Genomic DNA, 14,729 nt, shown 5'->3' on the forward strand with positions numbered 1-14,729 from the left:
CAATTCGTCTTGTTTGTTTATGAATGAAACATAAGCGACTAGAGGATACACATGGGGTCAAGAGTAATTCGCTAATTTTTTCACCTTGCCTATTTCCCCAGGATGAGTTTTGCAGAGTGCTCTCCCAGCACCTGTCCAACTGGTGATCTGTGTGACAACCAGCACATCCAGAGGCACGACTGGGTCCAGTGTCTGGAGCGATTCCGCGCTGAGGGCAAAGGCTGGGGCATCCGCACCAAGGAGACACTAAGCTCTGGACAGTTCATCATCGAGTACCTGGGAGAGGTGGTCAGCGAACACGAGTTTAGGTGAGACGGTCGGATCAGTTATTCTCCAAGAAATCCTTGTGAATTTCAGAAGATTTTGAATGATCTGCGTCTGCAGTTCTGCTTTGATAAGTTTCCCCTTGACACCGAAATAAATGACACGCTCTCCTTTTAATCTTCCACTGCCTCTCTTCCACCGTACTTCAGGAGCCGTATGATGGAGCAGTACTTCACCCACAGTGGCCAATACTGTCTGAACCTGGATAGCGGCATGGTGATCGACAGCTACAGAATGGGCAATGAGGCTCGCTTCATAAACCACAGCTGTGAACCCAACTGTGAAATGCAGAAGTGGTGAGTGTCATGACGGATTTAAAGCAGTTCCCTCCTGATGTTCTTGTGGTGATTTTGGGTTCCCACCAAAGCACCGATTTGACCCTTTCAAGCACAAGCCTGAGCATTTACAACAATTTGGTAAAGACGAATAAATGAGCTGCATTAGTTTACCTGATGACACGAAGAAGGCGTAAAGGCATAAATCCCCAAATTACGAATTATAACCTTTTTTTAAACTATTCCCAAATCAAAGACTTTAAAGTAGAAATGAATAGTCAACCAAGTTAAGCTTGATAAATAGATTTCCAGACAAAGAAGCTCCACCATGTTGAAGTCTCAAACATAAAAGTCACGATGTCGGTCGTTTCGACTGAATTTAACAGATACAACAGTACAGAGTAAAAGATAAAGATTAAGGAACCAAAGGACAGAAGAAGACAAAATGGTTATTAGGCCACGATTGTTATTGCCCAGTTAACGCTTTGGTTGACATGTAACTAGCTTCAGCTAGCGAGCTACCGACCCAGCATCAGCATACCAAAAACCACCGTCACAAGAAAAACACTGATGTCCCCAAAACAATCACAACTAGTTACTTGTTTCTCCTTTTTAAAATCTGATTTAATGCAAGGTGTTTTTTCTAATATATCTGGGCCCGACACGTTTAAAACATGCGTGATTCATGTCCTTCAAGTATTTAAAATCCAGCATTGTTTTAAGTCCATGTTTATTAGCTTGCCGCGTTACCTCCACCTGTATGTCCGTGGGATAGCGTGACACCATCGGTGCGACTGCATCGAGCCACATGCATAGAACACAGACCCACGCAGAGCACCACGGCTCTGAGGCTCCACTGGAGATCTACAACTCCACAGGGAGCCTGTAAGGACTGTCCGGCACACCAACAGTCACAGTGGGTATTAAAGATAGTTGGAGAGCAGAGGGAGAAGCTGATTGGAAAAAATGCTTTCGTCACTTACGGTTAACAAACTGGAAAATACCAGCCTATTACTACCTTAATAGTTTTAGTTAATCGCTTTCTGTTTGTGTGCCTGGTGATTTGGATGAGTTGGCTAATGTCTCCCTTTGAGCACACTGCACACCGAGTAGAGTGAACGCCACCGCAGGGAGAGAAGGATCTTCATGTTGGTGAGACGTGATCCCTCCAGCAGACACACAGGCCGGTGGAGCCACTACAATCTGGCTCCTTCTTGATTTCTCGCTCATGTTTTCAGATATAATAGCGGTTTCATTATAAGTCACCACACGTCCTAATCAGTGATGTCGCGATCAACAGCTGTTCGGCCACTTCAATGCATGTTGATGTGTGTTTGTGTTTTGGTGGAATTAGAGTCCCTCAATGTGGATTTATTACATTTGAACCAGTTCAACGCGATTAGTATCCACAGTGTATGTTCGCCAATATCGGACAGCCCTCGTTTGGGTGTCTTACGCAAGCTCTAAAAGGGACACGTGTAGCAGGCGCACTTCATTGTGCAGGAGAGAGCTCTGCCTTGTAACCCCAACCGTATTCATGTGTCCGCGTGGTGGAAATCTGATGGGATCCCCTCAGCCAGTGTTCAGAGACCTAAACGGCTTAAAGGCCTTCCGCCACGGCAAAACAATTCACTGGTTTCCTGAGGGATTGCTCTCACAGCATGGCTCGATCCACTGCTATTGGAGACCGGGCCTCTGAGTCTTACCTACCTGGAAGTTTCTTTAAGATGCGGTTTGCATGTTTCAGGTTCAGTTTAGAAGGTTTGATTGTGGACGTCTAACGACCTCCAGAGGGTCCGCTGTCAAACTGTACCCGGAGCCCTCCAGCATAGACACGCTCATTATCTAGGACACTGGATGGTGGATGTGTGTGTGACTGCTGGTGTGTATAGTTTGTTGAGTGGCTGGGCTGAAATAAAAGACTCCACAAGGATGGAGGATTTTCAGCACAAAGCCTGACGAGTCATCCATCTTGTCACAGAAGAGAGATTACATGGAGCCGGGCCTCAGATACAGCTGTAGTGCCTGAAGACAATGCGCTGAACCAGCTCTTTACCCCTATAGAAGGAATAAATTATCATGTGGTTGGCAAACTGAATAGTGGGTTTTATTCTTAGAAGAATGGTGAAACGCTGGAGCGCAGCTTTGGTTTGGAGAAGGGGAAAATAGGGAGGGCTAAAGTGTTGAGCGGTTGCCAAATCCAGCAAATGAAAACCGGACGAGTCCTCTTCTCTCTTATTTTTCAGGGATTTAAAATGCCTTCATTCAGATGTCATTGTAACAGGGCTAGTTAGTCAGTATGGAAACGAGACTTTAAACTTCACCAAAAGGGTAAAAGCTTGACCTGAAAATAATATGATCTCCCTATTACATTTGAGGTGAATTCATAATGTTCTTTATTGTAATACATTAAGATGACCATTTGTATATAAATTACACACCCTGTGTTATCTTTATGAGGAAAACTGTTTCTCTATGATCTTAAACATCTATCACTAAAATACTACTAAACAAATGCCAAAAGCAACTCCCAAGCCTTGTGCACTAAAATATCTTTTCCTAAAATCCTTTAACTTTCCCATCTTAAAAACTTCAATTTGGCATATTTACATATTTTTTTCATTAACCCTCTCATGAACCCTTTCTAATGAATGATGAAATGAATCTCGTGAATGCTTGACCTCTGTGACTTGTGTCTCTCAGGTCGGTGAATGGGGTGTACAGAATCGGTCTCTTCGCTCTCAAGGACATCACCAGCAGCGTCGAGCTCACTTATGACTACAACTTCCACTCCTTCAATACAGAAGAACAGGTAAATCCCCGGTGGCCATCTTTGACCTCCTCGCGGAACAACGCATTCTACATTTCATGCTCATCGCGGCTTCTTCTATGTTGACGCTTTTCTCCCCTATTGAAAATTAATGCTTCTTTTCTTCTCACTTATTTTTACTTCCCAGCAAGCGTGCATGTGCGGCTCAGAGAGCTGCCGGGGCATCATCGGAGGGAAGAGCCAGCGGATCAACGGCCTGCCTCCGAAGACCGGGGGCACTCGGCGGCTGGGTCGACTCAAGGAGAAGAGGAAGTCCAAACACCAGCTCAAGAAACGAGTGAGTTGTTTACTGAAATAAACTGTTATCTTTTCACCCTTACTTAAGATCTATAATACTAGAGCAAACAACCCTTGAGGTTTTCATTTCTTAAAGAATTAGTCCGTAATGTTTTTCTCTTACCTTCCCAAGTAGAACCCACCATAAGGGTTTACGTAAGACTTTCTTTGATTTTAAACTAATGTATATTGTTATATAACTAGAGCTATTGCCTGGCTAAAAAAGGTTTGGCAGGTGCGGTGTCTATATGGGTCATGAGTCTGTGTGTCGTACCCTGAGTGGGCCACAAGGTGTCCACCAAAATAAGTCGGGGTAGTCTTTTGAATCGGGCTGAATGGTATGACCTCAAATGTACAGTATACCATGGTATATATCCAACATGCTTTCTGCAGTATACATCATGGTTTTAAGTTTGAATCTTTAGAAGAAGTTGTCAAATTCTGATTGAACTAGTCAAAGGGGTGTTTCCCATCAGTATTGGTGCTTTAATACAACTGTCTCTATCTTCAGGAGGAAGAGTCGAGTGACAGCAACAAGTTTTACCCTCATCTCATGAAGCCCATGTCCAACAGAGAGAGGTGAACGCAGGCAAACACACACACACACACACACACACATACACACACACACAAACTCAATGCAGAAGAGAAACAGAACATTTTGACACACGTATTTCTTTTTTGTTAACTTTTATGTCAAACTTCCTGACAAAGGGGTTTAAAAATGCACATCCACGGTAGAAAGCTCACATTTCTTCCATTTGGATGCAAAATCAAATATTAAACTATAAAGCAACATTTGGTTAAATTTCTGAATTCATAATTAGCGCAAGTCAATTAAATCAAATTGATGCGATTTTTGCTCTCCATCTCTGTACTTGGTGAACAGAATGGTGTAGAAGTATTAAGATTTCAAGTAAGTGGTGTGAATTGATGTTCGCCCTCACAGACGCACGCCATCGTCACACTTTTGTCTCTCCCTCACTCATCAGGAACTTTGTGCTGAAGCACAGAGTGTTTCTCCTGAGGAACTGGGAGAAGATGAGGGAGAAACAGGAGCTGCTGAAGAGAGAGGGCGAGCGAGAGAGGGACGGCGGTAGCTTGTCCCTGTACACGCGCTGGGGAGGAGTGATCCGTGACGATGGCAACATCAAGTCAGGTGAGTGTCCACGCTGCGAGCTGTGAAGACACCGTGATATCAAGTTGAGAATTCAAGGAAATTTGAGAAAACGTTCTATTTTAACCGTTGAAGTGCTCAGAATAAACGTGTTGACTCAGGCAACACTCAAACACAACGACTAAAGTTTCTAATGTAGCTGTGACCGACATGTGTGATCTGAAATGTGTAAACGCTGCGTCCGTAATGCTCGCGCCTTGTTTCCAGACGTGTTCCTGACGCAGTTCTCGGCGCTGCAGACGTCGCGGTCGGTGCGCACGCGGAGACTCGCCGCCGCTGAGGAAAACACAGAAGTCACGCGCACCGCTCGCCTCGCACACATCTTTAAGGAGATTTCTGACATGATCACCAGCTATAAGGGTTAGTGTCTAGTCTCGATATATATATATACACAGAATGTGCAGTGTGTGTGTGTGTGTGTGTTCCCCAGTAGAGCTCTTTCCATTGTACTCAATCAAATATTCTCATTAGTATGACCTCTAGCTTTATCGGCGGTCTGATCAGTCCTCTAAACACATCTGTCAGTGACTCTAATGTCCACTCAATGATGAAGCTCTATTGAAACATGATGACAGGAGTGTTATTCTTCTGTCTTCCCTCAGATTCAGCCGGCCAGACACTTGCTGCGCCGCTGGTGAACCTCCCATCCAAGAAGAGGTAAGAGTGCGTAAAAGGGCAAACCTGTTTTTTGGCTGGTTCATTCATAAATGTTTTACTATTTTCCCGATGGCAGTGTTGTTGTTTTATCTGGTCTATCTGCACCCACGCAGTTTTATCTTGTGCCGCTCATTTCATCCGTGACAGCCCGTGCTGTGATTCTTGTCCAGTGTTGATAGTAATCACTTTGTGTCAAAACAATAACAGCTTTATTATCATTCTTTGGCTACATGGTGCAAACACTGTCACGGTCGGCCAGCACGAGGTCGTGATTTAAGTCTCTATAGACAATGACAAAATCTATGATTTATAAGCACTAACTGTTTTCAAACCCGATGTGCTGCGACTAATCCGCCTGTGTTATGTTTCCAGGAACAGCCAGTACTATGAGAAGGTGTCTGACCCTCTGGACCTGAGCACCATCGAGAAGCAAATCCTCACGGGCCACTACAAGACTGTCGAGGCGTTTGACACAGACATGCTCAAAGTGTTCCGAAACGCTGAGGTAGGCAGGTGTCCCATCGGTTGCTAACGTTTCTATTTGTGTCTGTTCACATGCATCATTTCACAGCTCTGTCAGTGGAGCAGCCAAAAGTGAGTATTTGAAAGGAGCTTTTAGAAGTTAGTAGGGCTGGGGATCGCTGAAAGAATTAAGGTACCACTCCCCTTAAAATGATACAGATAGCAGCAGTACTTCATTCGATAACCATCCTGTGAATGGAAGCTGCGCGTGTCATCGCACTGCTCAGCGTTTACAGAGGAGGGCGTCGCCCCTCGTCGTGTGGTTGAACTGCTTGGTCACAAGAGCCGAGCAGACGACCTCCGCTTCCCCCAAGATTAAAACGGTCAGCTCCGTCAGCATCGGGATGCCCCAGGACCCTGAATGAAGCTTTGGGAACATTTCCTTTAATAGTTCCTGAACCACCAGACGGTATTACCCCCAGGCTTACTTTACAGTTTGAACTATCCTGCAAGAACTACATTTAATCCCTGGTTCTTCTGCTCAGAGCTCAGATTTAGATCCGGGTGTCTTTGGAAAGTTCCTCCAGTGAAAAGGTTCTACAGTATCAACCCACTGCCAACAGTCATCATTTGTTAATTATCTATTAAACTAAAGGTGTAATCAATGTAATATATATTCTCCACCTGTCAGATTTATATCAACAATCATTAGAAAGATCTGTGTGATAATTGCATGAAGGCTAAGGCTGCTAAAGCATCCAGCCTCATGAAAATGATCATTCAAGCTGTTACTGTGCAGCTTTAATACATGTTTCCTCCCACTCAGTTCATTCATTTGTCTTTCTTACAAACACCTCCCAATTGGAGTAGGACTTCTTGACTGCTGGTCCTTTTATGTTACAGGCCCTTTTGATTTACATCTGTATAGCTTGGCAGTTTAAACAAGTGCCACTTGAAACCTCTCAGAGGAGCTTTCTCTCCAAGTCCTAGAAGTCTGAAGTAGATGTCGAAATTAGATTCACCCTTTGGCTCCAAGACCTTGTTTGCCAGACTGAAAATAGCACGAGGAGAATGTGGCGTATTGTTAAATTGAGAACTGTGAAATTTTAGCAGCTGCAGAAACCGTTTGTTGTGCATTCGTCTGCCTTTTTAGATATGGTATTTCTTTATGCCAATTTGAAGCCTTTCGTCTTTGTCCCGTGCGTCAGAACACACCAATTAACAAAGAATATTTCCTGTAAATTCATTGTTTTTGGCAAAGAAAATGATTAAAATTGTTTTTCTCACCAGAAATATTACGGCAGGAAGTCATCGATCGGCAGGGATGTCTGCCGCCTGCGTAAAGCGTACTACAGCGCACGCCATGAAGCTGCTGTCCAGATCGATGAGATTGTGGGCGAGACAGCCAGCGAGGCCGACAGCTCTGATTCGCTGGAGCGTGACCACGGCCACCAAGGAGGAGGCGGTCCGGGGCCGCACGACAAAGACGACGATGTCATCCGTTGCATCTGTGGAATGTACAAGGATGAAGGCCTTATGATCCAGTGTGAAAAGTGCATGGTAAGAAGTGAGGCGTCAAACTAATCTAAATGTATAGTCGCGGAGAAAGAAAGGTTTATTTTTGTCTCACTGGCTAATCAGTTCCACCTGAGTCAGGGAGTGTGTTCTCTAGAGGAGAGAATTAGGATGTTTTTTTAAAGGAGTGCATTTCAAATATTGATTGTTAAGACTTATGCGAATTGAGGAGATTGTCACACGTGTTTGTTAGTCGTGCAGGTTCAGAACATGCCTGTTATTATTGTAAGACTGAGTCACTGTCTATCAGCTCGGAAGTAATTGATTCAACAATTGATTTGTCGCTCTAGGTGTGGCAGCATTTTGACTGCATGCGGCTGGAGACCGAAGTGGAGCATTACCTGTGTGAGCTGTGTGAGCCTCGGCCTGTAGAAAGCGTACGTCTATGCCCTTGAAACCCCCGTGAAGGCTGAACCTCAGTCTGTCTGTGTCTATCACCTGCCGCGTCCATCTGATCTCACTCATATGTGTTGTTGTTGTTGTTGTGACAGGAGGTTCCCATGATACCTCAGCCTAGCTACGCCCAGGTTGGCTCTGTCTACTACATCTGCCTCCTGCGAGATGAGCTGCTCTTACATCAAGGTAAAGAAACCAGCAGCTAGGAGCTCACAGATGATTGGATGGTTCAGTGTCTGTACTTTTAAAACCCTCTGACATCTTGTTTTTGCTGAACTACAAAAATGTAACTTCTAATTTTGGTGCAGTGATGCACACGTTTTTACTCCAGGACAACGTGACATCACTGTTGACTCTTAAGATGCTCTGATTATAATTATGTCACGGTAATTAAATAAAAGAAATTGGGAGAAAACAACAGGACTTGCATTTTAGCACAGGGTTGAAGTTTCCTATGCAACCATTTTACCTTTAAACATTTTGACCAAAATGTTCCTGTTGTTACACTCCACCTGTCAGTGGACTTTTGTATCAAGGAGCCATATTCTTGTAAGATTTCACCATTGCAGACAACAAACCGCCCGCTGTCTGTGTCCCGTGTGCAGGTGACTGTGTTTATCTGATGAGAGACAGCAGACGCACACCTGAGGGACAGCCTGTCAGACAGTCGTACCGTCTCCTGTCTCACGTCAACCCAGACAAACTCGACATCTTCCGAATTGAGAAACTCTGGAAGAATGAAAAGTAAGTTCATCAGATGTAGAAGTTTGATCAGTTGCCAGTGAGGATGGATTATTGTCGTGCTCGTCAAGTTGCATTACAGTGTTTAACCTGCTGGCCTTTTCTCTATCCACTCAAACTCTTTAGGGGAGAGAGATTTGCCTTTGGCCACCACTACTTCCGTCCCCACGAGACTCATCATTCTCCATCGCGGCGATTTTACCAGAACGAGTTATTCCGCATGCCGCTTTACGAGATCATCCCCCTGGAGGCAGTGGTGGCAACCTGCTGTGTCCTCGATCTCTACACCTACTGCAAAGGTGAGGCGAAACGCACACTGCAAACTCACACATGAGCCTGCTGAGTGGGGCGGCTTCGTCCCTATTAAACTGACTATTATTTTCGATTTGTCTTCAATGCTCGAGTAAATCTCAGTAAATTGAATAAATTGTACTTGTAATGTATGTAAATATGTTCATGAAACAGGACACCGATGTTAAAGGGATAGGTGGGCGGTTTTGAAGTGAGGTGGTATTGGGTACTTATGGACCTACAGAAGATGGAGGTCTGCATATATAGGAGAGTTTACCCACTTGCTCCTCCTTATCTACCAAGTAGTACACACACCTTAACGACAACCACGACACCGCTGACCTCAGACATGCTCCAACATACCAGAACTACAATACACATTTCGTCACGTTTCATCATGACATACGTCCCACCAGTTCCTGGCTAATACAACACGTGTTCCTTCCTCCAGGACGGCCAAAGAGCGTGAAAGAGCAGGACGTGTACATCTGTGATTACCGCTTGGACAAGTCTGCTCACCTGTTCTATAAGATCCATCGTAACCGCTTCCCAGTCTGCACCAAGCCATATGCCTTCAACCACTTCCCCAAGCGGCTTGCACCAAAAAGAGACTTCTCGGTGAGGGTGACGGGGGTCCAGACGGGGTGGGGCTGCTGCACTGGGATCTGTTCCTGATTTATAAACACTGAAAGATATTTTAGGGTTGGAGGTAATATGACCAGTAATATGAGCCCAGGGCACATTTCGCTTTGGCACCACAGAAACAAACGACTGCTTTTTGTCTCTGACTCAAACCACATTGTTTGCAGTGAGCCACATTCTAGTATCTGTGGTGTAGTGAATTATTTTTATGTTTCCAACTAATTATGCCGAGTGTAAATTGTAATGCTAATAGCCTTGAGGAGAGGTTGTGTTAGGTTCTGTTTAGTTGAGTTTGTTTTTGCTTTCATGGAGGACCAGGTGGATAAGTTTCACTCCATTACATTAGTTCAGGGCTGTGTTGGGTACATCTAGATTAAGAGGTCTCTCCAAAACCTCTCCTGTCATTTATAAATGATGTTGACGGATTTTATTGTAAATTTGCCAACCCTAACTATCAGAAGTTGGCTAAATCAGAATACTTACAAACCGTGTTTGACCCTGGTCTGATTGTGAAATCGTTGCAGCCTCACTACGTTCCTGACAACTACAAGAGGAACGGAGGTCGTTCTGCCTGGAAGAGCGAACAACTCAAAGGAAGTGCCGGCGGCGAGGACGACGGCTCTTCCTGCGACCGGGGCGACGACTTCCCTCAGGAAGCTGAGGACGGGAGAGGAGAAGAGGACGACATGGACACGAATCCAGACGAACCTGAACTCCTCTCGGCTAAGCCTAGAAGACCGGAAGGGGAGGGAGATGAGGATGAAGACGAGAAGGAGGAAGAAGAGGAAGGGCGGGAGTCTGAGGAACGCAGGGAGCTGGAGGACAGCTCCGCAGAGAGGATGGTAGAGATGCTCGAACTCCCGTCGCCGTCTGCCTCCTCGCCGCTGCACCACCCGGTGCTGGGCAAGAGGGAGGCCCAGAGGGAACGGCTCAACAAAATTCTGCTGGATTTGCTGCACAGAACTCCCAACAAGAATGGTGAGGGACCGGGAACGAAGCAGGGGGGTAGGTCATCAGATAATTTAGGGTTTTTAAGTTTCAGATCACTTGCATCCTTTAAACATGTTGGATGAAACATTGTTCACGCGGTTTCTAAATGGTTAAATTCAAAGTTGGGGCCCAGCACTGCATCGGAGGGAGTGGGGGACGGAGAGGGAGCAACATCTGCAGCTCGGATTCAGCTGTTATTCATATTTATGTTAAACTCTTTTTGGCATTCATCTGATGCCAATCTCTGTTTTCGGATCTGAAGCTTTGTCCCGAGTCCCTTCCTCCCACGCAGTGTGTCAGTCGGTTCACTCGTTGCTTCAATCCGCTTGGCAGTATTTCAAAAATGTACCTAAATCTGGACTTAACACAAATAGTCTGGGGATGTTCGCCGTTTTTCCTCAAAGACCAAAAACCAACAATGAATCGATGCTGCGAACAAGTGTCGTCGGTGTAGACGAAGCCTGACGCAGCGTGTTGCTCAGCGGCAGAGAACTCTTTTCAGTCATGATGCAAAATAAGCTACGTTTATGAGAGTTGCATCTTTAGGGTGAACAAATCTTTATGGAATCTGTAGCCAATGGGACATTTTGTCATAAAGCGTTCTAGTTTCCGTTTATCTCTGAGAGGGTGCAGGTTAACGGTGGAGTGAAAGAGCCCGAACGCATCGGTCCAAATGTAATAAAAACAAAAATTGCCTGTAAACTGGTAAAACACGTCTCAATTCCAACTCAGTCTTGCATCTCAAGTTGTGAGTCTGACTGTAAACAACGAGCAGGGCGTGGATTAGGAAGTCTCGGGCCTGACGGCTGCACCAGAACCTCAGAAGTCTAGCCCCTCGCCCCAAGAGGCGTATCAGCCCTGAGCCGACGGGACCGACGAGGCAGGGCGGCCAGAAAGTATTGAACTAACACATTAATGCAGCGGCCTGAAGCAGAGGGAGAATTTGCTGACAAAAGACATTTAGTATTTGTGGATTACTCGTAACGCCGCCGTCGGCTGGTTTCAGATAGACGCCCAACTCTGTCAGTGCATCGGAAACAGAAGAGACACCTTTTCCTCCCTTTGTCTCTGATTTAAATACACTATGAGTCGGCTGTTTCTAAGCTCTTACCCCCCCCCCCCCCCTGTGTTCTTCCAACAGCCATCGATGTATCTTATCTCCTGGAGGAGGGGGCAGGCCGCCGGCTACGAAGACGGACGCTCGGATTCGGTGATTTCGCGTGCAGAAAATAACTTTGCGACGTGCCTTTCCTGTTTGTGAGCGAGGGGCAGAACCCGGAGAGGCAGCGAGACGGGAAAAGCTGCATTGTTGGCTGTCCGACCATTAAGGCCCACGATGCGTCCCCGGGGGCCACTTCCAGGTTACCTCTTCCAAGACTGGTCATCTCAGCTCTGAGAGGGTGGAGGGGGTTTGGAAGCGCTGACTCCACGGCAATTGCAGCTCTTCAGGAGTCCTAAAGCAGCGTGAAGAGAGCTGACCCAGACTTCTTGCTGCAAGTAGTACGATGCAAAACCTGTTTTTCTTTCTTTTCTTTTCTTTTTAAAACGAACATAGGAGAAATAACCCGTGCACTTAAATGCATTTAATATTACAGACACGGCCGATGAACTCCCCTATCAAGCATCAGAAACAAGTGGTACTGAATAGGGATGGATAGGGGGGGGGGGGGGAGTGAATGCTGGAGATGAGTTCCCCCTAGTGGGAACGAGCTGCAATGGCAGAACCTACCGGATGAGAGAAGATCAGCGCCGGGCCTCATGGGGGGGGGGGGGGGGGGGCGTAGTGGAGCAGTGTGCTCAGATGCTGCTCATGAGAGGGAGACGACGAGGGGGGCGAACTGCACTTTTGGTACCATGGATATTGTGACGCTCTGTGTAATGTATCTATAATGAAAACACACTCACACACTCACAGTGTTTGATGATGCAGTCTGAAAAAATAAGAAATAGAGACAGAGAAAAAAGCGAGTTAAAAAGTCTATTATCTTTTCCCTGTTATACAGTAGTTAACTCATTTAGGAGCCGAAGAAGCCGAGGGCTGCGTCTCGTCTTCTGAGCAGCGTGGGGGGGGGGGGGGGGGAGTGTGTGCGTTGGTCAAAGTGTCTTGTTGAGGTTTTCATTTTAATCTTTAATTTTCTTGCGAGGCAGTCAGCTTCGCCCGTCTTAACATGATTCACCAGCTTAACTAAATCCGGCGTGTCGGGGGAGACAGCGGCTTCAACTGTAACGCCTTACACAGCCGCGCTCTCCGACTGCCTTCTGTGTGTGTGTGTGTGTGCGCGTGTGTGCGTACACACTTAGCGTGTGTCTGCACTCTGCCAGATTTCTTGAAGATAAACCTTTTTAAACAAAAAAATTTAGAAAAAAAATTAAGGGCTCGATGGCAATTAACAGTTTAAAGAAAACTATGGAAAACAATACTTAACATGAAATGTATCGTGATGGTCATATTTTCTTATATTCTGTGAGACGGGTGGGGCGGCGGTGTATATTGGGGAAGGCGAGGGGGCGTAACACTTTTTCTTTCTTTCGCCGATGTTCCTGGTTGCCATGGAGAATGACGTAAAAAGAAATTGTGATATTTAAGGAGATTTCTTTCTCCCCCCCCCCCAAATGCCTCTGCTAAAAAGGGACAGCCTGCAATGTCCCGGTGCGGTTTAACGAGAACGAGACGCTGACGGAGGGGGGGGGGGCGGGGGGGGAAGCTGTACAGTGCCAAGTTATGTACATATACACACTTACATTGAGGAGTGTCTCCAAAAGCAATATCTTGACAAATGGATTTTGTTTATTGTATTGTACAGGAATCAGCCCTAAATGTATTACGGTTGTTATAATATTATAATTCCTTCCGTTTGTATTACTATAATGAAGACACTTAAGCTCGGAGGGAAATGATTTGTTTGATGCCCAGAGAAGCTCACCACGACGGTCCGGACGACATCAAAACTATAAATGAAATTCATCTATGTACTGCATGAGCAAGAGGAATGTCGGATGGACATTGAAGGCATCGGGACGAGACAGTGACTCCACAACGACACCGCCGTCACTGAATATTGTTAATAATATAACTTTTTAAGGATAAACGTACTCCTTGTTTTTTGCTGCAAAGTGTTGAACACTAAAAAAACAAACCAACATAAATATGTTATGATATTTTTGAACGTTGACGGAAAAACAAAAGTAAAGCTGTCGACCCGATATGTTGTTATTTTTGTTTTTATTTTCAAATAGGAAATGGTTCCGTTTTGTGATGGCGGTCGTTGTCTGATGCTTGTACTTGTGTTTGTGTGTTTCTGTGTGATTTGTTTAGTTATTTTTAGACAATCACAAAATAAGATGCAAGCATTGTAAATGGCAGACTGGCGGACGTTTTGTGATGTGTACAGTTTGTCAAAAAACTTCTTCCACTCGTTAAAAGTTTGTAATTATGATTCTTAAATCATGAAAAATGCTGTTGGTTTATACTTTTTGTTTTATATTTGTTTTTTTGTTTTTGTTTTTTAATAAAAAGCACTACATTATTGTGAATACACTTTATGCTGTTGTGCTTTTAATATTTACTTTTATTATTAGTTCACTAAAAATGAAGCTTCATGTCCAATCATACCTTATGTGGTTCTACAAATTTTTTGAAAAGTTTACAGAAAATTAAGGAATAATAGATTTATGAAATTATGATGGTTGATTTTATGCAGGAATTACATTTGTATTTGTACATTTATTATTTCCTTGCTTGATGCCAATATTCTGATATTAGAGATCAGTCAATCTGATTTGTAACTCAAAGAATCAAACTCGCCATCGTACGGCGTAACATGACTGGACATACGGTCAAAAGACATGCTGCCATGAATGTGGAGGTTTCAGTCACTGTTACTAACGTAAAGGACACATCTTATTTCTCAGAAAGCAAATATTGACAAATTATAATTTTCAAACATTACTAAACCTCCAAGTGTCTTCCCAGATGTCTCTGGGTGAGTCCTTCAGGTTTCATTAGAGACACCCAGGAGTTTGTTTTCTATCTAGACAGCGTCGTTAGCGATATGATTATTACATACTTTAGTGGATCCTTCAACAAATACTA

The 14,729-nt window shown here is 44.8% G+C and overlaps 1 protein-coding gene across 4 annotated transcripts in view; it reads left to right on the forward strand.

Moving 5' to 3' along the window:
• ash1l (ash1 (absent, small, or homeotic)-like (Drosophila)) overlaps positions 1-14,179 on the forward strand; it is a 28,812-nt gene extending 14,633 nt beyond the window's left edge. The window contains exons 11-27 of one of the 4 annotated variants that reach the window (XM_056423139.1): positions 102-308; positions 474-620; positions 3,303-3,411; positions 3,557-3,706; positions 4,217-4,284; positions 4,698-4,864; positions 5,090-5,242; positions 5,485-5,539; positions 5,912-6,044; positions 7,292-7,561; positions 7,867-7,953; positions 8,068-8,158; positions 8,578-8,716; positions 8,840-9,012; positions 9,456-9,622; positions 10,171-10,651; positions 11,778-14,179. In XM_056423139.1, coding sequence (XP_056279114.1) covers positions 102-308; positions 474-620; positions 3,303-3,411; positions 3,557-3,706; positions 4,217-4,284; positions 4,698-4,864; positions 5,090-5,242; positions 5,485-5,539; positions 5,912-6,044; positions 7,292-7,561; positions 7,867-7,953; positions 8,068-8,158; positions 8,578-8,716; positions 8,840-9,012; positions 9,456-9,622; positions 10,171-10,651; positions 11,778-11,869 — 2,689 coding nt within the window. In that variant the 3' untranslated portion in view covers positions 11,870-14,179. The other 3 variants (XM_056423224.1, XR_008832864.1, XR_008832869.1) reach the window with 3 other exon arrangements.
• The last annotated feature ends 550 nt before the right edge of the window (positions 14,180-14,729 follow it).

This window comes from Pseudoliparis swirei, chromosome 1 (assembly GCF_029220125.1).
Source record: "Pseudoliparis swirei isolate HS2019 ecotype Mariana Trench chromosome 1, NWPU_hadal_v1, whole genome shotgun sequence".
NCBI lineage: Eukaryota > Metazoa > Chordata > Actinopteri > Perciformes > Liparidae > Pseudoliparis > Pseudoliparis swirei.